Source organism: Thunnus maccoyii, chromosome 2 (genome assembly GCF_910596095.1).
Source record: "Thunnus maccoyii chromosome 2, fThuMac1.1, whole genome shotgun sequence".
Lineage (NCBI taxonomy): Eukaryota > Metazoa > Chordata > Actinopteri > Scombriformes > Scombridae > Thunnus > Thunnus maccoyii.
Window position 1 is genome coordinate 3,702,786 of NC_056534.1, and position 23,671 is coordinate 3,726,456.

Consider the following 23,671-nt stretch of genomic DNA (forward strand, 5'->3'; position numbering starts at 1 on the left):
ATCTCATCATTTCCCCCTCTGTTAACAGGAAGCTCATGGATGTTGTTGTCAGTCACTTGCCGTGTTTCCATTGATGGAAACGCCAAAATTCGAAAAAACTTCCTCAATTTCGCAAAAAAAAAGTTTTTACGCTCACTTGAGGTGGATTTTGAAAAGAGTTTACGCACAAAATGGGTAATGGAAACACATTTATCGCATAATAATGACGTAGCGAATGTTTAACTCACATGACTGATCAGCTGTTTCCGCTCTCGGCGTCTTCCGACGTCTCCAGATAGCGTGAATCATCGCCAATACTAGCTAACATGAAAGAACAATGACAACTTGCCCAACTGAAACAAATTCCTGAAGACCTCCCTCCATTTTTTTCTCTCATGAAGGCGATATAGCTATTTATTTTGTTTCTGGTTGTCAACCTCTACTTCTTCTACTCTGTTTACTGGCAGATTATTTAAACCTATACCGCCATCTACTGATGAAACTATGTGTTGCGTAGCCTAGTTTATTCACTTCAAACCAGTTGATGGAAACTTTTCCTTGTGATTGTCGCAGGGTGATTCGTTATGATTTCGGTGACCTCTTGACTTTTCATCGTCTATTTAACACTTTACAGGACAAATATCAAGATAAAGATAGCATACAACAAACAAGCGTAACACTAAATTACAAAGACAAAACGAAACAAATGACCAAACTGACAAAGTACAAAATACAACCATGAACAGCGCTTTGTTCTTGTGTACATTGTGTTGGAGTAACATCTCAGACAGGCAGTGTGTGAATCAACTCCTGAGCAGTTACTCAGTTGTTCTTGATGACAGTAGCTAACATGTAAACCTGGTTGCTCTGCAGGCCACCCACTCTGCCGCTGCAGCGTCAGCAGCGGCTCATTTGGCTGTGACACTGTGAGAGAGTCAGGTGCTTCGGTCTGTGTGACGACCATGTGGCTCTAACGGAGCAGATCGCTGCCTTCCTGCCGCTGTGGTCCACAAAACACACACACACAGCCCGGTGGCCTCAGAATGCACACAGAGAGCGACACACTGCTGCCGCCGCGGTCGGAGACAACAGGAGAAATACGTCATCAGAAGGATCTGAGAGACACGCTGACTTACAGTACAAGCTTTTGGGTTGTTTGCTGGTTTGAAATATCAGAACAGTAAAGGTTTAAATCCTCAGTAGCGACTCCCAAGAGGCTGCAATGTTCATTACATCACACAATATGCAAATATTGGACAGAACAAATTTTGAAAGCCTGACTAAGAGAGTGTGCTTAACAGAATTACAAATTGTGACCTGCTGATGGTGCAAGTTACCAAAATCATTAGAATTCATCCGCTGGGGACCAATAATATCTGCTGCTAATCATCATTACCAGCCGGTAGTTTTATATCCATTCCTAATAGGACTGTCACTTTTTATTCGAAGTTTGAAACTTAAATTCGAATGTGAGGAAAAATTAAAAATTTGAACTGTAATGACCTGTTTGAATTCAAAATTTATAGTCTATAAACACAACAGACCATTTGGAAGTTGTTTACCTTGTGATCCAGTGGCAAAATTAGCCCGTTCTCATTCACAGGGCGTCAAACCAACGTACTAGGCATCATTTAGCTTTCAACTATTCAACTAACTCCAATGTAAACGCATCCGTGTCATTATTAGACGCTATAAGACCGATGATGTCTCTATCAGGTTACATTTTCCTTCTTAGGAAGCTGCTGTCAATCAAACACAGACACCGACACGGTAAAAGGAGCATTTCTAATATTTCCCCAAAGACCTTTTTCCTTCATTCTAATGATACAAAACTATTAACTATACATCTAAAAACATATTGACGTTATTTTGACTGCAAAGAGTTGGACTTCATGATACAGGGAGAAGAAACCTGTCAGAAATGTTCTTATCAAATGTCAATCAAACAAGTGTGTGTATATTTTTAAATTTTATTCAAATACCTTTTTAGCATGAATGGAAGAAAACTAAGATTACCGGAGAATTTCAGTACCTCAGAAACTAGCAAAGTAACAAATACACAAAGACAGAAAATGTAGATTGAAGCACTCTGATATAAGCTGTCAGGTGACATAATTAAATAAAAGGCTCTTTATTTTATTCAATCTTATTGCTCTAGAGCTGCAACGATTAGTTGATCAACAGAAAATTAATCTCCAACTATTTTGATAGTCGTTTTGAGTCTTTTTTTTTTTTTTTTTTAAAAATGCCCAAATTCTCTGATTCCAGCTTCTCAAATGTGAATATTTTCTGGTTTTACTGGTCTTCTATGACAGTAAACTGATTGTTTTTGGGTTTGTTGGTCAGAACAAAAGAGGACATTTCAGGTTGCATCTTGGGCTTTGGGGAACCGTGATCAACATTTTTCACAATTTGATCAATTAATCCAGAAAATAATTGACATATTAATGGATAATGAAAATAATTGTTAGCTGCAGCCCTAAATTGCTCTTGATTTATATTCATGCTTGTTGTTTATTATTAATAGAACTTACAATTTATTACTGTTGCGCTAGAAAACCACACACTTTCACAGATACAGTGACTACAGTAACAAAAGCTGTGGGGGGGAGGAGCAGGGGATTATGGGTAGAGGATGCTGCCTAGCAGGTGAAGCTCGGCGCGGCTCGTTGGATGGAGAAACCACGGGAGAGGAGCGCCCTCCTCGACCTCTGGCTGGCAGCAGAGGAACGAAGCTGAGCGTGGAGGGTGGATCCCCGTCCCCACCATCACCGCCCCCTCTTCACCCTGCGGACGGCCGCCCAGTGATGCTGTCCTTGGCGAATCTACCTGCTGGACGTGAGGAGCATTCAGACGAAGATCAGCTCGGGGCGGAGCGGCAGCTTCTTTCAACGGGGGTCATCACCAGGAACCAGGGCAGATGCTGAGAACACATCTGGTCCAGAGGAGAGATGTGACCTTCTTAACACACACAAACAGGCTTTTGTTCATGGTTATAGTGGAAAAGTAGCCATACTACTAAGTGTAGATACTCTGGTCTGCTCTAAAATTTTACTTAAAGCTGCTATAAGCTATATTTTGTCTAACAACACTATGAGCTGTCAGAGAATTATCAGCGACTCTGCAGCTCCTCTCGGCTTTATGGAGCTTTATAGCAAGTTTCAGCTCATTATTTAGTTATCATCATCATTATTTAGCGCTCTCATAGTGTTGTTTAGGGCCGCAGCAGGCAGATGTTTTCAGAGATAAAGCTCTAAAATGCCGCTGTACACTACCTGCTCAGCACCAAACGACCAAACAGACACGGTTAGCTGTAGACTAGCTGGTGAACATAGTGGAGCATTTAGCAGCTAAAGAGCCAGATATTTCCCTCAGGAGTTGGTAGAGAGTAAAAACAGAAGTTAAAAGAGAGTGAATATTGGACTTACATTCACCAGGTGGACAGAAACACGACTCCAAATGAATGATAATGTTGCTCCGTAGCAACACAATTTACATTCATTTGATTCCAGGTTAATGTAAAAAGAAATATTGATTGGTTGAGTTTTAATTCTTTAATAAGAAAATGTTGCAGCACATTTGCCCACTAGTTATCTGGTAATGAGTGGTTGGGTGTCAGAGTTTTATAAAACATCCATGAATGTACATTAGAGGTCTGTTTTCTCTTCTTCTTTGAGCTGAGAAGGGCTGAGGGAACAAGCACCCTGTAATAAAGCAGAGTAAGGTCAGCAGACTCCCCATGTGACAGCACACCGCCTTGGATTAGCTGCTGTAAGCCTATTAAAGTGGTTTGGACTGGGTGGGCCAGCGCAGACTACACTTCACTCCCTGCACACAGTGATGCAGGGTGGCCAGTTTGAAACTGGGAGGTCACAGGTCCCCCAACAGGCCGCATGTCCTGCTGGAGTGTCCTTGAGCAAGATAGTTACTCTGGATGATCAGGCAAATTCCTGGAATTAAATGTGTACAAGCCACTTTATGGAAATACACACACACTAAATCTAATCTCCATTTAATTTTAATTGCAACATTTAAACAAACTTCAGGAAAATACCCAACAGGAGGGAAATGAGGCATCCAGTATATATAGCAAAATGACCACTGACATAATTGATACATGTTTTTATTTCCCTTGTGATAAGGATATCTTGACATACTGTATATGAATGTGATTAGATGATTATGTCGTCACTGGCCAGTTCACTATATTTCCCTCATGTGGGTATTTGTCTGACGAAGATCTGTAATCAGCTGAAACGCCGCTAATAAAGTGTGCAGGTATCCAGCACTTGACCCACTGAGGTTTGCAGATGTGTACATGACTGTTGTGACTCAACCACTTACAAACATATTTCTTCCCATTCATTTTCCAAATGTCAAGTAAGTTTATGTGCACATTAGTGTCTCAGTTTAGTCAATCATCAAAAAGGAGCCATGCGTTATCGATGTAATGTTTGAAACGGGTTCACACAACAGAAGTAAAACACTGATTCCAAAACCTTGCAGGAGACAAAGCATATTCATGTTTTTCAATACCAACATTAGGCTTCTCCAGGTTTCTGAAGCCTGGAATTGATTTATACATGCACAAAAATTATTCAAGAACTTGTTTACCTGGGATACAAGTTTGCACGGAAACATATTTAATGACCTGCTGCTGACAGAAAACAAGTCCGATTTTAGAGCTGTAAGCTAGTTAGCGCCGACAGAGAAATCAAACGTAAAAGAATCGTGATATATGCCAGATATCAGACGGTTTTGTCAGCTTGTTTTTTGGCAAGAAGAAGATTATGTTGTTCTGCTCCTCTCTTTTAATTATACAGGAAGTTATATAGTTAAACACATTCACACTCCCAGAGAATGAACCCTTTCCATTGGACAGCAGGCGATGTAGGACTGATCTGCAGCACAAAAATAGGAAGAGGTCAAAAGTTGACAGTTTATGCTATTGAGGATGAAATTTGCTTTTCTAGATCTGCTGTGTTTTGTCAAAAACAAAGGTGATGCAGTGCTGTGGATAAATGTGTGGACGAGATCATTATTGTGGTTTCTGGGATTCCTGTTACGTCCCTAAACTCCAAGATTACAGATAAAGACGAAGTGTTTTTAGATCATAGGTTGCCAATTTACACAATGTTTGCTACTCACTACCTTGCAAATGAAACACCATATTTGTGACCCATGCATGAACATACAAGAGGACACAGTCATTTGTGAATTGGGGCGCCGGCACCATTTGCAACCTGTATGTAAAGCTTGCATGTGCTTGCAAATCTCTTTTGTTAAATGGGCCCCAGAACTGGTTTATATGAGGTGTTGTCTGACCACGTCGGAAATCAAATGTGTTTACAGTTGCAAACAGTCACACTTGAGGGCGAATGAACAGCCGACCAGTTTAGAGAAGGGAGGGGGACGAGGAAAACGTGATATTGTTTTGATACGGGAAAAACAGCACGTGTTGTCAGTTGGCTTGTTTTGAAAAGTGACAGAAATGACGTCAGAATGGTGTGAGTGGTGGATTTTGAAGCAATCCAACCATCTGACAAGCAGTTCTGATGGGAGTATACTGGACTCTCTGGTATAGCAACGAGGGAAAACAATGCGAGACGTCAAGGCAGTGCTGTTTCATTGTGACTTTAATTCAACAGATTACAACAGTGGACGACAGTATCAGACATTCTGACACAAGGAGAAACAAAAATACAATGAGTGAAGAGTTAAGATGCTGCGGAGCATCGTGGTTCTCAGTCCGCCGTCTCGTCACATCTTCCCTCCCTCCTGTGGCTCCATGTAGCCGTCCGGTGGCAGTAGCGGGCTGAAGCGCAGCAGCGGCAGATCCACGGCCGGGCAGCGCTCCTTCACCTGGGGCCAACCCTCCCTGGGGCCCCGGGCAGGCGGGGGCGGCGGGGGCAGGTCAGAGTCAGCGGGGCTGGAGTAGCTGTCATCACGATAGTGGTGGTGGTGGTTGTTGTTGTTGTTGGGGTTGTTGGGGTCAGGAGGAGAGATGATGCTGCTGCAGCTGTGACAGCGAACCGAGAACGCCCCCCGGTGGTGACGGCGGTACAACATGCCGGCCGCCACCAGCAGCATCAGGATGAGGGAGCTGAGCAGGAAGAAAAGCACGTAGACGCCTTTAGTCTCAGCAGACAGGCCTGAGCTGCAACCTGCAGGCAAACAACAGGAAGTCAGAGGCTTTTTATTCTGCAAGGTTTCAGATTTTTGTTTTCTGGTCTACTTGGCTGAGAACATCTGTAGGCTTCAAATGTCAGAAACCAATGGGTGACATCATCAATACCATATTTTATACAGATCAGCACTGCCATCTTTTACTGTGCTTTAAACCCACTATGTGTAGGACTTTAAAATTCTTGACTTTGGCGTCCCCCAGTGGTTGTATATAAAAAGGCATTTTAAATGTTCAGCTTTTCCATTTCAAGCAGGACTCATCTAACAGTTATGCTCTTGTTTTAAATCAATAAACTGTCAGTGTCCACACAGCTGGTGTATGAGCTTGCATTTCACTCGCGTAGCTGCAACCCGACTGTAAACTTCAGCTGTATTTTCTCTGTCAGGGTGACACACGTGTACCTGTCGTCTTTACGTCCACGCAGACGGTTCCCCCCGAACCCAGGCGGGACTCGTCCTGGAAGCCTGGTTTGCAGTGGCACGAGTATGAACCGAACCGGTTCACACAGTCTGCGTTAACGTCACACAGAACCACCTGAGTCCCACACTCATTCACATCTGAAACACACACACATACAAGGAGAGAGAGCTGATAACACAGATTATTACAATTTGATGTTTTTGACCTTTACAGACATCATGTTTTAACCTTCACCAAGGAGGTTTTGTTCCTGTTAGATACCAGAATATCTCAAAAACTACTCAGCAGATTTTAATGACACTGGAAACTTTGCTGTGCAATGAGGAAAAACTGATGAATTTTTCACGCTGACAGCACCACATTATGACCGTTTGTAAAGCACTTTACATTTTCCCCTCACAAGTCCTGAACTGTGAGGTGCAGAATAAATTTCTTCCCAGTTTATTTTGACCTTGATGCTTTGGACATTAATCATAAAGGTGTAAGTTTAGTTAAAACTCTCCAAAAAAAACATTTCATAATAATAATAATAATAGCTAATAATCATAACATGTAGACTCTAACAGTCAGTAGTGATAAACAGCGTGTTCAGGCTACTAACACAGTACACTACAACAGTAGTTTATGTCTGATGTAAAGCTGCACCTGGCATTTATTTTCATTATTGATTAATCTTTCAGTTATTTTCTTGATTAATCAATTAGTCGTTTGGTCTAAAATGTCAAAACAGTGAAAAATGTTGATAATGATGATCACATTTATCAAAGATAATATGTTTACAATTATAAAGAAACCAGAAAATAATCACATTAGGAAGCTGGAACCAGAGAAATTTAGCATTTATTCATAAAAAAGAATGACTCAAAACAATAAATCAATTAGCAAAATAGCTGACGATTAATTTTCTGTCAATCAACTAATCGATTAATCGACTACTCATTACAACTCTGGTCTAGTGTTCATCATTTACATCTTACAGTGTCCTCATTATTGATTCCTCTTCGTGTGATTAACGTTCCAGCGACCAGTTCTCACTCCAATGAAGAAAATATGTTCTTACGATTTGGTCAAATTTCATTTACATTCACATTTTCAAGCTGCGAGGTGTAAACACATCTTACTGTCTGCGGGCAGCGTGATTCATAAATGAAAATCCTCCATGTTGCAGTAACGTTTCTACTCTGTTTCTGAGTGTTTGTTCGCTGCTGTACCTGCAGTCGACACCGATATCACGACGGCCTTCTCGTGGTTTCCTCTGAGGCCGAAGCCGGTGGCGATGAGGCTCTGTATCGTGGAGTGGACGGCCCGGTGGACCCGCGGACCGCCGGGCCCCTGACTGATCTGCAGCCAGAGGATGTACAGCACTCCTGCACTCAACCTGCACACACACGACCACCGGAAATATCAGTTAACTAACAGCTGCTGAGCTCAACAGATCCATCTCTGTGACGACTGACACACAGCGTCAAAAACTTGGACACGTGATTAACTTCTGTGTTCTAGCGGCAAAATTCATTTCTTAGTAGAAACAGATTCCTTACTCGCCTCTTAAAAATAATAAATCCATAAAACAGCTGGACTCATAGATTCCTTTTACCCACAAACTCATTTATTATGCTTTATTTGATGTTTGTCCTTCTTACTATTATTAGAGTTGAACATTTTGTTTGTTATTCTTATTTACTTTTTATGGTTTGTATGTTTATTCGATATTTACATTCAACTTCTCATTTTAATCATAATTTGTACTTGTGATAGTTGAGTCTTGCGTTGCCAAACACCTTGTTAGTTGTTTTTGCAGATGTTCACTTCCTGTTAAACTCCACCTGCTGATGACGCTGTGATATATTGACCATTTTGATGAATTCCACTTTTTACCTAAACATTTATGCTTGAACTGACTTTTTAAGAGACTTTTTGAGTGAAAAAGACGCCTCATTTTACTAAAAACATGTTTTTCCAATTCTTTTCTTCTTGTATTTGTCCTCACACATCTTCAGTGAAGGGAACTAAGACGCAAAGAAAAACGTAAGTGAAGGAAACGTGGATGCAATTAAGGGACTTAAGATTTACCCAGTGAAGGTGAAAACATTCAGGGAAAGAAACAGTATGGAAGATGAGTTGTACAACCTGACTTTCATTTGTTTCAGTGGACTTTAATTACTTCCTCCTCCACAGTTTAATCACTCTGTGCTTCTTATCAATTTCAAGTTTATTCAAACACAGAGATTTTGTGAGGCTGTTGTGTACCAACCTTTTTATTCTTTTAGGAGAAATGGACAGCGGTGTATGCAGAGCTTCCAGCTGCTTACTGATCTGCAGAAACACAAGAAATGGTTTGTTGACCTTCACAACCTCTTCAGATACAGTATTTTATATATTGTGCAGAAGCTGTCAGTGCGCTCTGTAATGATCTTGTTTCTTTCTAATAATCTCACCAAAAACTCTACGTGCTACACCTTTAACGTCTTTGCTTTTTGTCAACATACCAAAGCCTTTACTGACATCAGCAGTGACTTGGCCAGGTCGTCCCAGGACTCCTCCAAATCCGCACTGAAATTCACCTCAACAGCCGCTTCAAACAGGTGATCTGTCAGGGACCAGAATCATGACTGTGATGTCAAAGTACCAAAACAAAGTGTCAACAGTACAATAATGTAAAAGCAAGCTGCAGCACCAAGCGGCAACCTCTGGGGCTGCAAAATGAAGCCAATGAGGAAGTGCCAAAAACTGCAGTTCCTTGAATGGCCACTTGAGGCTTCAAAAGCGAGTCAATCCCCATAGACCCCCATGTTCAAATGCCCAACGGTTTTGGTCTCTGTAGCTAATTTCTCCTTCCATGACAACTGTACGGGGGGTGAATTTTTTTATAACTCACCCGTTTAAGTTTTATTAAGCCGTAAAGTTATGCATAATGAAGGACATGGCTGCTTTGAGTGACAGGTCTGCCAGCCGCTAGGTGGCTTGTTTCAGCCATTCGGCCCGCCTCTTTGCCCATTTTTGATTGGCTGGGAGTAAGGCGGCGTCACGCACTGCCAAGATGGCGACGGCTGCAGCGGCTCACTTTGAGCTTCAAAACCACTCTTCAGAAACCAACGGGTGACGTCACGGTAATGACGTCCATATTTTTATGCAGTCTATGTGCAGCACCCAACATCTTTATAATAAATCTGCTGGTAGTTGACACCGTGCACTTAAATTCATCTGACTTTTCGTTAAGTAAAACATAAAATAAATAAAATTAGATTTGATACCAATATTAGAAAACAAATGTGTGTCTAGTTTGGTATAGAATATGTATACAATACGTGATGTGATGTGTTGAAAAGTAACACACGTTTGTAGTGTTATCATTCCTGTGTAGTCCAATACTCACCACCAGGAAGAAGTGGGATTTCAGAATGATTTCTAACGTTCACTGCATCAGAGAAACACAAAAGTCAAACAATTTAAAAAACAGTAAATGATAAGTGTGTGTTAATTGGTGCGAAGTTTGAGGTCATCTCCCACAGAAACAATTATCTGGAACAAATCAGTTCAAAACACTGCTGATAATTAACTTCCAGAAGTTATGTGTGTCACTGCCCTGAATCAACATAAAGAAATAGCACAACATTTGGAAGATACCCCGTTTTTTTTTGTTTTTTTTTTACAAGAGTGAGCTGAGAAGATTGATATCAGTCTTGTCTGTGTGTTCAGTATACTTATGGAGCTGGAGTCAGGATGTGGTTAGCCTAGCTTAGCATAAAGACTGGAAGCAGGGGGGGAAAGTTCTAAAATAAACTTAATTACACCTTAAAAGCTCATTAAATAACAAGTTGTATCATATTTGTTTAATTTATACACAAACTGAGATGTAAAAACAATGATAGTTTTAAGGGGGGGGGGTTACATGCTACCATTGAGACTAAAACCAAAACCTCTGCTCACTGATCAGCGATGCTGCACAGAAGTTGTGGGACGATGTTGTTTGTAGAGAAACAGTTACACTACGTAACTCCCCCAGCAACCGCAAACTGTCAAAACCACAACTACCAACATTGGCAGATAGTTTGGCTGTTGTCGGCTGACCAAAGTAGTAGATCCCTATGCAGTTAGCTAATTCAGAGGACTATTCTCTTTGTACTTTCAATCAGGCTAAGAGAAAGCTGCATCTACCACATGTTGAATCTGAAGCCAGTGCAGAAGTACCTTGACGTGTCACCGACGGCCGCTAGATGCTCCAACTGACCAAAAATCTCTTGAGAAATACTCTCAATCTCTAAATTCAGGCCCTCTAATAAGTGTGCTGGTGGTCATTTTGGAAAATATCGCTCTGTTCATAAGATTTGAAGACTTATAGTAGCTTTGATGTCTGCCATGTTGGTGTTGATTGACAGCTGTGATTGACAGTTGGCTCTCCCTGGCTCCGGGACTCACACTGAGTCAGACTATTGTCGTAATACTTCAATAAGTTTAATGTTACTTGATTACAATACCTGTCCTTAGCACAATTTAGCTAAAATAGCTAAAGTTGGCCCAAGTGTGCAGTGCTCAGTGTTCCCAATAAGCTAGCGTTAGCTTGGGTCCAAGCTAGCGAGGTTCCAGACCGTGAAAGGCAACAACCTGCACTCCTTGTTTCGAAGGTCCTGGCTCCGTGTTCAGGAAACACGGATTCATGGTAAAATACAGTATATCAGGGCATGCAGAGCGAAATTAATTTCAGTTTTATATAAATAATTTAAAATGATTGTCTCTGAGGCCTATCCTGTGTATAAAGATGGATGTAGCGAGGTGTGATGTCACCGGTTAGTTTGCATTGGAGCCAGTTTGAAGCCCAGAGTTCATCTCATTTGGAGCCAGGACCTCCCAAATAAGGAGTGCAGGGTTTTGGCTTTCATGCTCTGGAAACACGCCCTGCTACCTCAGACCCAAGCTAACACTAGCTTACTGGGAACACAGAGTGCTGCACACAGCAGAAGTCGAGTACAAAGTTAGCATGACCCATAGCCCAAAAATACCAGAATTTTCCTTTAATGTAAGGCTTCTCAGAGTGATCAAATCAACATTAAGAAAACACACTGAAACAAAATTTGGAAAGGTTAAGCTTATTCCGAGAACAATGACCACCCGGGTGATGGTGTGTCTGTACATACTATAAAGACAAAGCTAAATGTACTCACAGTTCCCTCTGTGGTCTGACAGCGGCTCCACCATGTTGGGGTGAGGATGAATCTGCTCGGTCTCCTCTGGCTCTGGTGCTTCAGAGGCTGAGGGATGCTGGTCTGAGGCCTGGCTGACCTCCGTCCTGTTTTCACCCTCTGCAGCTCGTCCAGAGCCCTCAGCAGACTTCTCCTCTTCTGACCGGCTCTGCAGACTTGTGTTACCAGGAACAGCAGCTTCTTCTTGTGGAAGGGTCGAAGCTACCTCTGCATTCCTTCCTATTGCTGTTGGGGTGTGAGGGGAGGGGTTGGGGTGAAGGCTCGGACTGTCATGTTGCTCCTGTAGAGACGCAGGATGGACGGCAGGGTCAGACTGGTCTGAAGGGGTTTGGGCGGCACCTCTTCCTGATCGGGAGGTCCCCTGTGTGGATCCTGGCACTGTGGGCATCGCTGTGAACGGGTAGACATGGCTGTAGTTCTTTGAGGCTAGATGGTAGTTTTCCCCTACCTGAGTGAAGATGAAGAGGAATTTCAAAATAGTTTGTTATTCACAAGCAGAAGAACAAAAAGCCAGAATCACACTGCATGATGTCATTTATTATTGATGATGTACATGTTGTACAATCTCAGTAATAATTCCATCAAATTGAATTAAACAAACTCAATAATGCAAAAAATTGTTATTAGAAAGTGCAAAATACTTCCCAAGCACTTTATTAGGTACACCTGTGCAATCTAATATAATCCAGTACAACAGCTCTGCCATAATGTCTAATTTTACGAAGCTTATACACTTTCAGTTTTTGCTGCCATTGTCAGAAAGGTGATTATTCTACTTCATGTTTATTATTGAGGTCGTAGAGGATGGTGGTGTACTGAAGTGCATTATACTGAGAAGTGGTCCTCGTATTTTGGGGTGGACAGAATATAAGGAACACAAACATAGAATTTATGGCAGAGCTGTTGTATTGGATTGCATTCGATTACAGAGGTGTTCCTAATAAAGTGCTCAGTGAGTGTATAGTTTCAGTTTTTAATTGGTTTGGAGGGACTCAAGGGTCACAAGCCTGCTTTTCTGACATTTTACCTGCTCAGCACTGCTAGGAAGCATAACTAAACAGCTGTCTCTATTATGACGGTGAGCTAAGCTTAGTTGGAAGAGTAAAGCACTCCAGTGTCCACCCACCTCAGTGTCTGTGTCTCCCAGCAGCCCAGCCGTCATGGTGGCAGGTTGATCATAATAATCATACATTAGATCAGAATTTACTGGTGACAGATGCTCCAGCAAACCTGACTCCATCTGTTCACCAGCCGTCACTGGTCCAAACTCACTGAAGTCTAATAGTTCATGAGAAGTTTCTGACGTCTTGTCTTTCTCTGTGAAGCCTTCCTGCGGGTTGTAAACCACTGGCGGTCCAAACGCCTGGTAGCGACCATAAAAGCCCCTATAAGGTAGGCTGGGCCAACCACCAATCAGCAGCACTACATACAGAGTGTTGGAGGACGAGGTGTATTTGGCCTCTTGCCAGCACTTCTGCAGGACCTTGTGACTCCCCACATGGCTGGCGGGTTCATCCACGTGGATCTGGTCCTGTTTGAGGTGGCAGGCCTCATCGGGGGTCAAGTCCTCCAGGTGGAGATGGATCCGCTTCCCAGGATCCACCTGGACAGTCCAGTTGCACCACAGAGGCGGATTGGAGCAGAGGTAGTCCGGGGAGAAAAACTCGCCGTTGTCGCCGTTCAGCCGCTGGTGGCAGCTCCGCAGGGCGAAGAAAGCACCGTCGTCCGCTCCATGTTCATCTGAGGAAGAATAAGGCCAAACTTTAGAGAAACATACCAGGTATTTTACATATAAGTGGTGTTTATTATTATATACATCAACCATTTTACAAAGCATCTTCAGTTTTTAGGTTCATTTATAACCTTTGCCCTGCTATTTTCAGTGGTGGATGAATCCATATTTGGTGTTTCTGGAAGCAGGCTTTGGATACAAACACACAATACTTGTTAATAGGATCAGTTCATTGTTGGGTTTGGTTGCTTCATTGTATTTGTTGACAAGAAGAAAAAGATCAGATTTAGTGTATCCTCTAAAAAGCACGTATTCACTATGAACCAAGGAGTTTCACAAGACAAATGGTACAAAAAAGTGGGAAAGCATCGAGTACAGACAGGAAATGTGAGATCTAGTTTAGTTATGCACATGATTAAAAGCAAGAAAATTACACATAAACAATAGAAAAATGATTTAACCATAACAGATTGAACAATGTGCTTGATTTGCTTTAAGGTGAGGAGAATAAAGCCACTTAAACTGAAATAAGTCCACCACGGTGATTTTACATTGTAAACCAGTATAATATAAACAATCTAACCTAATGCAATAAAAGGAGAACTTAATGCATTACTTATTAATTTAAACCAGTGTCTTTTAACTTAACATGAAAGTCAATGTACAACTTTACTTGGTATCAAGGAAACAGATGAAACCTTCAGTAGTGACACAACAAAGTTCTCTAAAATACACCAATTGTTGTGATTTCACAGCCAAATTTACCTGTAATGTGCACAAAAACTAAAACTTTTTTACATCTGATGAACATTTTTCTCATTAAATTAGATTAAACTGCCCTAAACTTAATATCACTACTAATTATGAGAGGAGTTTATCCAGACTTAAACACCCTAATGAACAATGAAGATGAGGATTGGAGGACCTTCATTTTAAGTAATGCTTTTCTGAAAATATAATCTATTATTATCAATGCTGTCACTAAAGATTCCTGTTTTTTTCAATTAATAATCCATAAATACCATAATCCTGAGGCTGACTGTTTATTTTCAAACGCACAAAGGTGGACAGTAAAGCTGTTAGACTGACCTGGAGACTTGTTGACTTCCTCTCCGTTCACCTACAGACACAAGAAAGCAACAGACAGAAATATGTTAAACCATTTTTAAAATATTAACACAAAACAAGCAGATTTTTCAGGGAGGATGGCAGCTTACCTGTGCGTTACAGTGTTTCCAAAATATACCAAATATGAGTAGGAATATGAGCAGCACACTTTTTAAGGTAAAGCTGTTCGTTTGTGGCATTTTTCAATCAAATGTTTGTCTATTAAACTATTTAAATCTTTGAAAAAATGCAGTCTACTTGACCCTCATAGCTTCAGTTCAAACTCCTGTTTCCTTTTCCTGTCTGAGCAGGTGAAATTCATCAATTCGTTGATTGAGTTTCCTTTGCTGGTTGCTGTTGCTATCAGGTTTGTCCAGCAGGGGTCAGTGTTGTATTTTACATTCAGTCTTTGCATCCTGCATCCCTACATCCATTTGTAAGAGTGGAAATAGCATGTTTTCACATTTTTGAAGGTTTTTTCTTTTTTTGTAAATTCACTAATTACACAGATATTCTTTGTGTGTGTGCAAAAGAAAGAAGAAAAGATAATTGTTATGTAGAAGTGAAGGAGTAATATAAAAGAAATATCTAAAAGCACATCTTGCATTATATGTGTCTGCTAAATTTCATACAAATGCAACTACAGGTGTTTTAAATTAGGAAAAAAATATTTAAAAAAAAAAGACTCAAAAATAGAATCAATTTTTTATTTTCCTTGTGAAAAAAAACTTGTAATAACTGAAACAATATTAACAAACAACAGAAAAAAGGACATGACTCAGTCCTCACTCATAAGTCGACCCTGATAAATCTGTTTCATGTGAGCATGTAACTCACTTTATTGCTCATTTAATTACACACATATACTGTATATACAGATACAAATACACAAGATAAATGCCCGGCAACAGCAGCAGCATTAAAGTTGAGATGTTAAAGACAATGTACACAAAGCATATCAAAATTATCGTGAAAATTCAATAAAGAAAATCTATGGAAATCTGTTCATCTTATCTTGGGTTCTGCACAGAAACAGTCAGTGTTTAAAGATCAAAAGTTATCTCCAGGCTTGTGTGTCTTTTGCTCATATTGTTTCATTTTTGTGAAGTAAAATGTCATTGTTTTTACTAAATGTGATTTCAGCTCTGACCTCTCTGGCTCTGTTTCGACCGACCTTTACATACATTAGTACTGAAAGAGCTGTAAACATTAAAAATACGCAGCAAATAATTCCATTATGCACATGATAATGATGATACTTAAAGCTACTAACTGTATAGCAGTGTGGCTCAAGGGATGGCATCTACTATTGCATGGACTGCCATGAAAACTGATTGACATTCATGACACTTAAAGGATGAATCCTAATTACTTTAGTGACGACATGACGGGATATCTCTAAAACTTAAAGGACGGGTTCACAATTAAGTCTGTCTTAAACAAGTAGTCAGGTGTCCATATGAACAGTGAAAGAGGTTTTCCTCGCTGTAATCATTCCTCCTGTTCATACTGGATATTAAAAGATCCTTCAAATGTGCTTTCAATGGAAGTGATGGAGGCCAAAATCCACAATGTGTCCACACAGTCATTTAAAAGTAGATGTGAAGCTTATATTCAGCTTCAGCAGTCTGAGTTAGTCATATCAAGTGGATATCTGACACATTTACAGTCTTTTTAGCATCAAATTCCCTCTTTGTGTTTCCTCAGACAGTGTTTCCCAGAAGCTTCATATTAGCTTCAGATAAACTTTTAAATACATTTTTGCACAGAAGGAGGACTGTGGATTTTGTCCCCCATCACTTCCATTGTAAGGTCATTATGAAGGGATCTTCTAATGGTCAGTATGAAAAGGAGGAATGATTACAGCAAGAAAAACATGTTTAATGTTCATTTGGGCTCCTGACTGTTGAAAAATTGTGCACCTGTCCATTAAATTCCTACATTAATATTAATTGTATGCATACAAAGCTTTATAGCATGTTTTATAGCATGTTTTCCATGCTAGAATTAGCATGTAACATAACATATCAAGCATATAGGGGTTATTGTGAGTTTCGTACTTGTCAATACATTTCACGCAAACACCCAAGCTAACGCTCAGAAATACAGAAGTGGCAGACAAAACAAACGAGGGATGCCTCATGTCAGCCTAAAACAGGATTCACATTATTGCGGAAAAACAGCTTTTGTGCGTCTCCTCTTTTACTGTGTTTGTGTGTTGCAGCAGCCCTGGTCCATGGTGCTCTGACATTTTGAATTTATTGAACTTTGACCTGAGCTGCGCTGACCTTTGTGAGCGCAGCAAAGCTCTGTTGACCACTGCTTTAACTGAAAGAAGGATGAAAAATTAATTACTTGTGTTTCTAAATTTCCAAGGCTGACTGAATAACAGTGTCCTCATATTGAGACCAGAATAAAAAGATACCAAACATAATGCTAATACCAGGTTTGTTATAAAAACAGTTTGAATCTGTATAACGAAGCACTCTAGCTAGCGAATTGAGTGTTGTAGCTTGAAGGTGTTTACAAAAGTCAGTGGAAAATACTTGAGGAACCTTTTTTTCTGCTGTGATGTGAAAAATGTTTTACATTAATAGTAATTAAACCCATAATTTATGGATAGAGAGCTACAGTATATTATCAGTGTAAAGTATTTTTGCTCCTACAAGATCAACTCCACAATCATATATTGTTCTTCTTCAGCTGTCCAATGATGTTCGTAAGTCTTAAACATGGGAATCTTCCCAAATGTTACCTACCATCTTACACGGTATTACATGCTAAACATTAGCATGCTAATATGACAAAGGTTTTACAGTTAGCCTGCATGCAAGATGGTTTTAACTGAAGTTTACACACATTCTGTCATGCTAACATTATAGAGGGATCATGTTTGCCCTTTATGCAGCAGATGTAAAAAGTTTCTGAGAAGTCATTCACCAACAGCTTTCAAGTCAACTTGAAGACACTGTTAAATTCTTTTGATGACTTTGAAATACTAATACAAAGCTTGGACTTGAGGATTTAACATAATTAAAAAAAAGGTGTTGAAAATGTTTTACAAATTCAACAGTGCAAGCAAGTGTTCAACAGAAATGAGTGAAGGTGTTCACTGGCAGTCCAGGTCAGGTTGGATAATCCACTGCCAGATCGTCAACATCTCCTGCGGCGTCCGTTTGTGAACCAGCATCAGACTCCTGTAGGCGCAGGGGTTGACTCTGTACCTCTCTTCAATGTCAAATGTCTTGAAGCCTTTGTGCTTCTCAGGGACCAGGCCCAGCTTCTTCAGACACATTCCTGTATAGACATCATCAATGGGATACAAGACCACCTGCTGGGATGCGTTATAAAGACGAAGTGCTAAATCTCCAGAGTACAAATATCCTCCGCCCCCGGCATAAGGCGGGTACAGTCCCACAAATACACTTTCTGGGATAAAATACTTGAGTTTCCGGTCTCTGTACGGGAAGGCGTTGCTGATAACATCACCCATGAACAGATCCTTGGCCTTGGTCTTTGGTAGACGTTCCAGGAGATCAATAATCCTTAAGGTGTTGACAAAGACATCATCGTCGCCCTTGAGGACGTACTGAGCTTGGGGACAGTGTTGGCTAAACCATTCCAGGAAGAGGATCTCCTTCAGGGTGAGGTTGAAGAAAGTGTCCCTGTAGTCCCACTGGAGGAGGTCTCTGTGAAGCTCCGCCTCGTGGCCCAGCATCCCTAGCAGGTCTGGGAAGTGGTCTATGGACATAGTGTTGCCTAGCAGGAACACCGTTGCCACAGTCTGATTGGCTAAAACACCCGCCCGCCCCCATGTTTCACGGATAGCCTGCCGCCGCTCAAAGTGCGGGACCAGCGATTTGACCACCAGCAGCAGAAAAGGTTTTTCATCGCACAGGTGGGGCTGATTGATCAGCATGGGGTAAGTCCTGCAGCGCATGTGCAAAAGGAAATCCTGAAGGTGCTGCGGTAAGATGTTGTAGTCCATGATTTGTGCAGAGACTCTGTAGTCTGGTTCACAGGGCTTGAGTGGCCCGGTGTCATTCAGCCAATCCGGCAGCTCGACGAGGGAGTCGCCAGAGAGCACAGAGTTAACGATGGGGTTGTGAATGAAGTCCAGGCGCTGCTGCTCCTTGTTCCAGAAGGATTCGCTCAGTATCTGTTGGCGCCAAAACCTCTTGGATGGGACTCGAATCTTCTGGTGTCCACTTTTGGCACGCCCGAGGTTCCACGACACGCCCAACAGGACGCAGAAGAAGATGTTGAGCATCATCATAATGCAGAGCAACCTCCCTTTCCTGCAGGTCACAGGCATGTTGCCTCCCCTCTGCATCTACACCCAGGACGACAAGTAAAGAAAATCACTGAAAACCAACAACAAACAGGCTAAAGTTTTGAGTATCATGGCCCCAATAGGCAGACTTACAACAAAGCCAGGATATAAAGGAACATTTGGAAACATAGAGACAGCTAGGTCGACCCTTAAGCCTTTAGCAACTAGAACAGAGGAAGAATCTGGTACAACACGTCAATGGGAAGCTTGATTTCACCCTCGTTTGGTTTCAGAGCTCAGACCGGCTGCATACTAGGCCGCATTTTCATCCCTAATCCTGCAGGAATGGGCCCATGAACATTTTTTTCCTCATTCCCTCCGCCTCTCCCTTCAGCAATGACGGACAGGAATCACACGTTTCCAATTCAGCCGTGCACATGACGCAAGTTTACTGGCAACAGTCTGTGTCCCTGTCATTGTTTACTGTCTGCACAGACCAAAAAAAAAAAGGCACAAACATGTTACAGGACACTGTTGAAATTAACAGTTACGCCACTTGATGTCACTAGATTTACAATATGGGAAACAAACTGCAGTTAATCTTAGTAATTCAGATATGTTGCTCAGTTAGGGCTGCAACTAACGATTATTTTTACGATCGATTAATCTGTTGATTGTTTTCTTGATTAATTGATTAGTTGTTTGATCCAGACAATGTCAGAAAATTGTGATAAATATCTGTCAAGGTTTCCCAAAGCCCGAGAGGACATCTTTAAGTCCATAGATATAAATATTCACATTTGAGAAGCTGAAATCAGAGAATTTTTAAATTATTTTTCTTAAAAAATGACTCAAATGATTATAAAAATAGTTGGTGGGCAACTAATCGATCATTGTTGCTGCTCTTTACTCAGTGCTGCTCAGGTAACATACATGTTTTTTAAATTAAATATGTTCATTTTTTTCTCTAAGAAATAAAAAAAGCAAATATTGCTTTGGTTTCTACTCACTGGGACACAAGAAAGTGAGTTTGGCCACAGAAATTCAAAACATTGTAATCATACAGGAAACTGTTTGTTTTGATCAGTGTGTCCCTTTATGCTCTCCTTGATAAGATGTAAATTAGGTCTCCATGGTTCTGACAGTTTTCATGTCACTAGTTTAACGTTACATTGGGTGTTGGCTTTTAGTCTTGTTTTTAACATCTAAGAATAGTCTCTATTAGCCTACAAAGAAACCCCCAAAAACTTCTATCAGCCTTCAGGAAAAACCTGAGGTCAGACTTCATCTGGATATTATTACATTACTGCAGTAACCACTGCAATACTTATTAGCTCCATCTGGCTAAAACTAATGCAGACTAATACATGAAGGTTATGATGTTCTGTTTTTGTTGAAACTGTTTTAGAGACGGGCTGATTCAACTTTAAGGTCATTTTTGGAGGCTGCACTTATACTATACTGGTTTCTAATATTTAATTTACCTTCAATGATATAACGTGGAGTGGAAAAATAAGAGGTACAGTTCCTCATTCCTCTATTATTCTGTTTTTTTAAAAAAATATATTTTATTTAGAGCTTTTCAGTCATATATATCCACCCATGTTCATACCTAGAAAGGAAAAAAAAACATTATACACGCAAAAAAGGAAAAAAATTCAATAAAATTAGAAAAAGTGAAAGGTTACTGCAGCCATCTTATATGATAAGTTATCAAATTAAAAGCTATCCAATGCATCTCATTGTTCTATTTCACACCTGGGCCCATAGTAATGTCTCTGGCAGGGGTCAGTCACTCTTGCACAGTGGAAACACAGGCCTATAAGTTCTTTATATTTTTTAATTCATTTAAGAATTAAATGGATGGGTAGATGTCATGTTTTACATTAGTAAGTTAAACCTGCAGTGTCGGACTTCTGTCTCCCCCTTCTGGCAGTGAGAGTAATTACAAAAACACTGTTGACACGTGTTGACGTCACAGGCTCCGCTGTAGCCTCTTCTGTCAATACTGTTGCTGCTGTAAAACGGTGAATAAATTGTTTTGAGCGTCATAAAACCCTCGCAATGACTCGTTTCAGTATCAGAATTTGATCCATTCAGTCCGATAACAATTGGAAAGTTTAGAAGTCTAGAAGAGTTGCACAATTAAATTATTATCTTATCCTCATTTAAGTTAACAAAGGGCTACCCGGTGGTCTCTAGTGTGCATGCTCTATGCGTTCATCTGGCGCCACCGACACCAGATTTAAAAACTTTCTATGATGTAAAATACAGAGAGATTTATCTGGTGGTGATAGGCTTAATCAGCATTGTGTCAACTTGTTCAGCAAGGGCTTGAATATTTGAATTTGTTTTGCTTCATCTGAAGTTATTTTTGTTTGATTTTTTGCCTCTTTTTCATTCATATTTCTGTTTCTGCACAGACTCCTGCCTTCTGACCTGCTTCCTTAACATCCCTTTTAAAGTTTTCCAGTGCCAAACAACATCTTCTATGGGGCGACCATGTCCAGTATCCAACAGATGTTCCCAGGCCGTCCAGTCAATTAAGCTAAAAGATGGATTCCATATATCTAAAACTTCCTCAGTTTTCAGGAACCATTTTCCCATCAGGACGCCTCATCATGAACAGTATTACTGTACGTACCCGTGAGTGGCGGCGAGATGATTTGTCAGTCTGTTCTGGTGGAAACCGGGACCTCTGCTGGCCTCATATGGATGAGCTGCAGGGTGGAGGAGGACGTCTCCGAGAGGAAGCAGGCGGTTGTTTCCAGGGCCATCTGGAATCAGACACACACAGGAGGAAACCGAGAACAATATATCACTCAGGTGTTGTAATAATCTGGGGGTACTCGAGTTGTTTTAAGCTGCAGAGGATTATGACATCACGGTACAGTATCATCTCCAGGACAAATTAAGTCTAAATGCTTTTTCCTGAGTGTCTATAATAAGCATATGAACAGGCCTGTTTCTACCCGGCAGAGCAGCACCTGCTTCATGTCAAAGATGAATAAAAAAGAGTTCATTTAAGGTCAAGTGTAATTTACTGCCTGCTATTATAAATGATAGTATGTACAGAGTGATAAGTGACTTTATAGCCGAGCAGAGGCTGAGTCCTGTCAGGTGTGTTCATGTCTTGATCTGGACGACTGTTAATGTTATTTTCAGTCATAATTAAAAGAGAGAATTTTCAGAGCAATCCGAACCACAAAAGGATCTTAAGTTAACATAAACTTTGCTATTTTTTGGGGGAAAAATAAACAGGTCAATATACTTTTACTTTTTTAGGGCTGAAACTAGAATTACTTTCATTATCGATTAATCTGCTGATTATTTCCTCAATTAATCTATGAATTGTTTTGTCTATAAAATGTCAAAACAGTGAATTTCCAAGAGTCAAAGATGACGTCTTTTAATGTCTTTATTGTCCAACCATCAGTCCATTTGGCATGTTTGCTTTAAAAAATGACTAAAATGATTATTTGATTATCAAAATAGTTCATTTTCTATTGATTGATTAATTGACTCATCGTTGCAGCTCTAATAGATACAACTGGAGTTCAGTTTCAACAGTCTGACACTGAAGAAAAGCTGCTTTCATTCAGTCGGAGTCTGTAACTGTTAAAATGATCCACAAAAATCTAGTTCACAGCTGATTTGTTTCTTTTTCACAGCAGATATTTAACACGTCAAAGCAGGAAAAAACACTTCAGTCCCTTTTAGCTTTTTCCCGAATATGCATGACCACGGTAGAATGCATGAGCTTCATGGATATTTGATTATCAGTTCCAGCTTTTCCTGCTTTGACTGACCAACATGTCTCCTGTGAAAAAAAAGGTCTATTGTTTCTGTGTAAAAAAAGGGAACTGCTGGGTCCTGATTAATCTCCTGTTCCCCTTTTAGCTGGGGTACTAACTGGCTCCAGATAGGCTGTGGGGTAATTTTATTTAACACTAATTATTAAGGAATGTGCTAAAAGGAAGCACCAAACTGAAATGATGGAAGTCTTTAATGAGATTTTAACCCAGGAGCCTCAAGATCAGGTGATACAGTAGGACCCTCCTCAGGATCCCTGTCATCTCAGTTAAACAAATACTTTAAATAAAAAAGGCACAACAGGGATAAAAATAACGTTACATGTTAATAGACTGTATTATAGTTGTAATTCTTATGTTTTTCTGCTGTATTGTGTATGGGTTGTGTAACAGTATTAGAACTGCAGTGATTAATTGATTAGTTGACCTGCGACTGATTTGCTAGTTGCAGCTTCTGGTATTTATTTTTTATTTGAATAGGAACAGGTGTGAACTGATGACAAACTCCACAATGTGAGGATTTGAAGTTTTTCCGTGTCGTACATGATGGTGAACTGTATTCCTTTGGATTTAAGACTATTGATCAGACGTCACCTTGGGCTCTGAGGAAGTATCACATTTTTAATTGATAATGAAAATAATAATTTTTTAAAAATTTTTTTACAACCTTGAACTGTTTTATACAAGGATAACTGGTAAAAATGTAATTTGGGTTCCTGGCATCTTCATACTTTTCTTAATTTCTTTTTTACTTTTTTTTATTCAGTTTACTGTCACTTATGACCAAAAAAAGCAGAAAATCGTCACATTTGATTAGTAAATCCAGCAAATTTGTGGCCTGATTACAAAAAAAAGACCAAAACGATTATTACATTTTTAATCAATCATGAAAATAAAATATATTTCTTCCAACCTTTCACAGTTCTTTAATGATATTTTCATTTCATTGTTTTTTCTCTT

General features: G+C 40.3%; 2 protein-coding genes across 5 annotated transcripts; both read right to left on the reverse strand.

The window, feature by feature from the left end:
• Positions 1 to 5,597: 5,597 nt before the first annotated feature.
• zgc:66455 (uncharacterized protein LOC393502 homolog) lies at positions 5,598 to 14,940 on the reverse strand. 4 transcript variants are annotated; one of them, XM_042436329.1, is made up of 10 exons: positions 14,737 to 14,939; positions 14,609 to 14,639; positions 12,914 to 13,527; positions 11,749 to 12,235; positions 9,963 to 10,004; positions 9,076 to 9,176; positions 8,841 to 8,902; positions 7,798 to 7,964; positions 6,568 to 6,723; positions 5,598 to 6,143 (listed from the first exon to the last, which is right to left on the reverse strand). In XM_042436329.1, the coding sequence occupies exons 1-10, from the start codon at positions 14,824 to 14,826 to the stop codon at positions 5,740 to 5,742; spliced, it is 2,154 nt and encodes a 717-aa protein (XP_042292263.1). In that variant the 5' UTR covers positions 14,827 to 14,939; the 3' UTR covers positions 5,598 to 5,739. The 4 variants fall into 4 exon arrangements, with proteins under 4 accessions (XP_042292263.1, XP_042292254.1, XP_042292273.1 ...); XM_042436320.1 differs by having other exon boundaries at positions 11,749 to 12,231; positions 12,910 to 13,527; XM_042436348.1 differs by having other exon boundaries at positions 5,973 to 6,082; positions 11,749 to 12,231; positions 12,910 to 13,527; positions 14,737 to 14,940.
• A 1,537-nt stretch (positions 14,941 to 16,477) lies between these two features.
• Positions 16,478 to 21,632, reverse strand: LOC121913622 (N-acetyllactosaminide beta-1,3-N-acetylglucosaminyltransferase 2-like). Its single transcript, XM_042436359.1, has 2 exons — positions 21,544 to 21,632; positions 16,478 to 18,959 (listed from the first exon to the last, which is right to left on the reverse strand). Exon 2 carries the CDS (start codon positions 18,957 to 18,959, stop codon positions 17,736 to 17,738), a length of 1,224 nt encoding a protein of 407 aa, XP_042292293.1. The 5' UTR covers positions 21,544 to 21,632; the 3' UTR covers positions 16,478 to 17,735.
• Between the last annotated feature and the right edge of the window lie 2,039 nt (positions 21,633 to 23,671).

Bases quoted from the DNA above. Each gene is read 5' to 3' on its own strand.
- zgc:66455 (XM_042436329.1), bottom strand. From the start codon at position 14,826: ATGCCACAAACGAACAGCTTTACCTTAAAAAGTGTGCTGCTCATATTC. The intron at 12,236-12,913 runs GTGGGTGGACAC...ATCTTCACTCAG, and splicing joins TGGGAGACACAGACACTGAG to GTAGGGGAAAACTACCATCT. The intron at 10,005-11,748 runs GTGAGTACATTT...TCTCTGATGCAG, and splicing joins GTCAGACCACAGAGGGAACT to TGAACGTTAGAAATCATTCT.
- LOC121913622 (XM_042436359.1), bottom strand. From the start codon at position 18,959: ATGCAGAGGGGAGGCAACATGCCTGTGACCTGCAGGAAAGGGAGGTTG.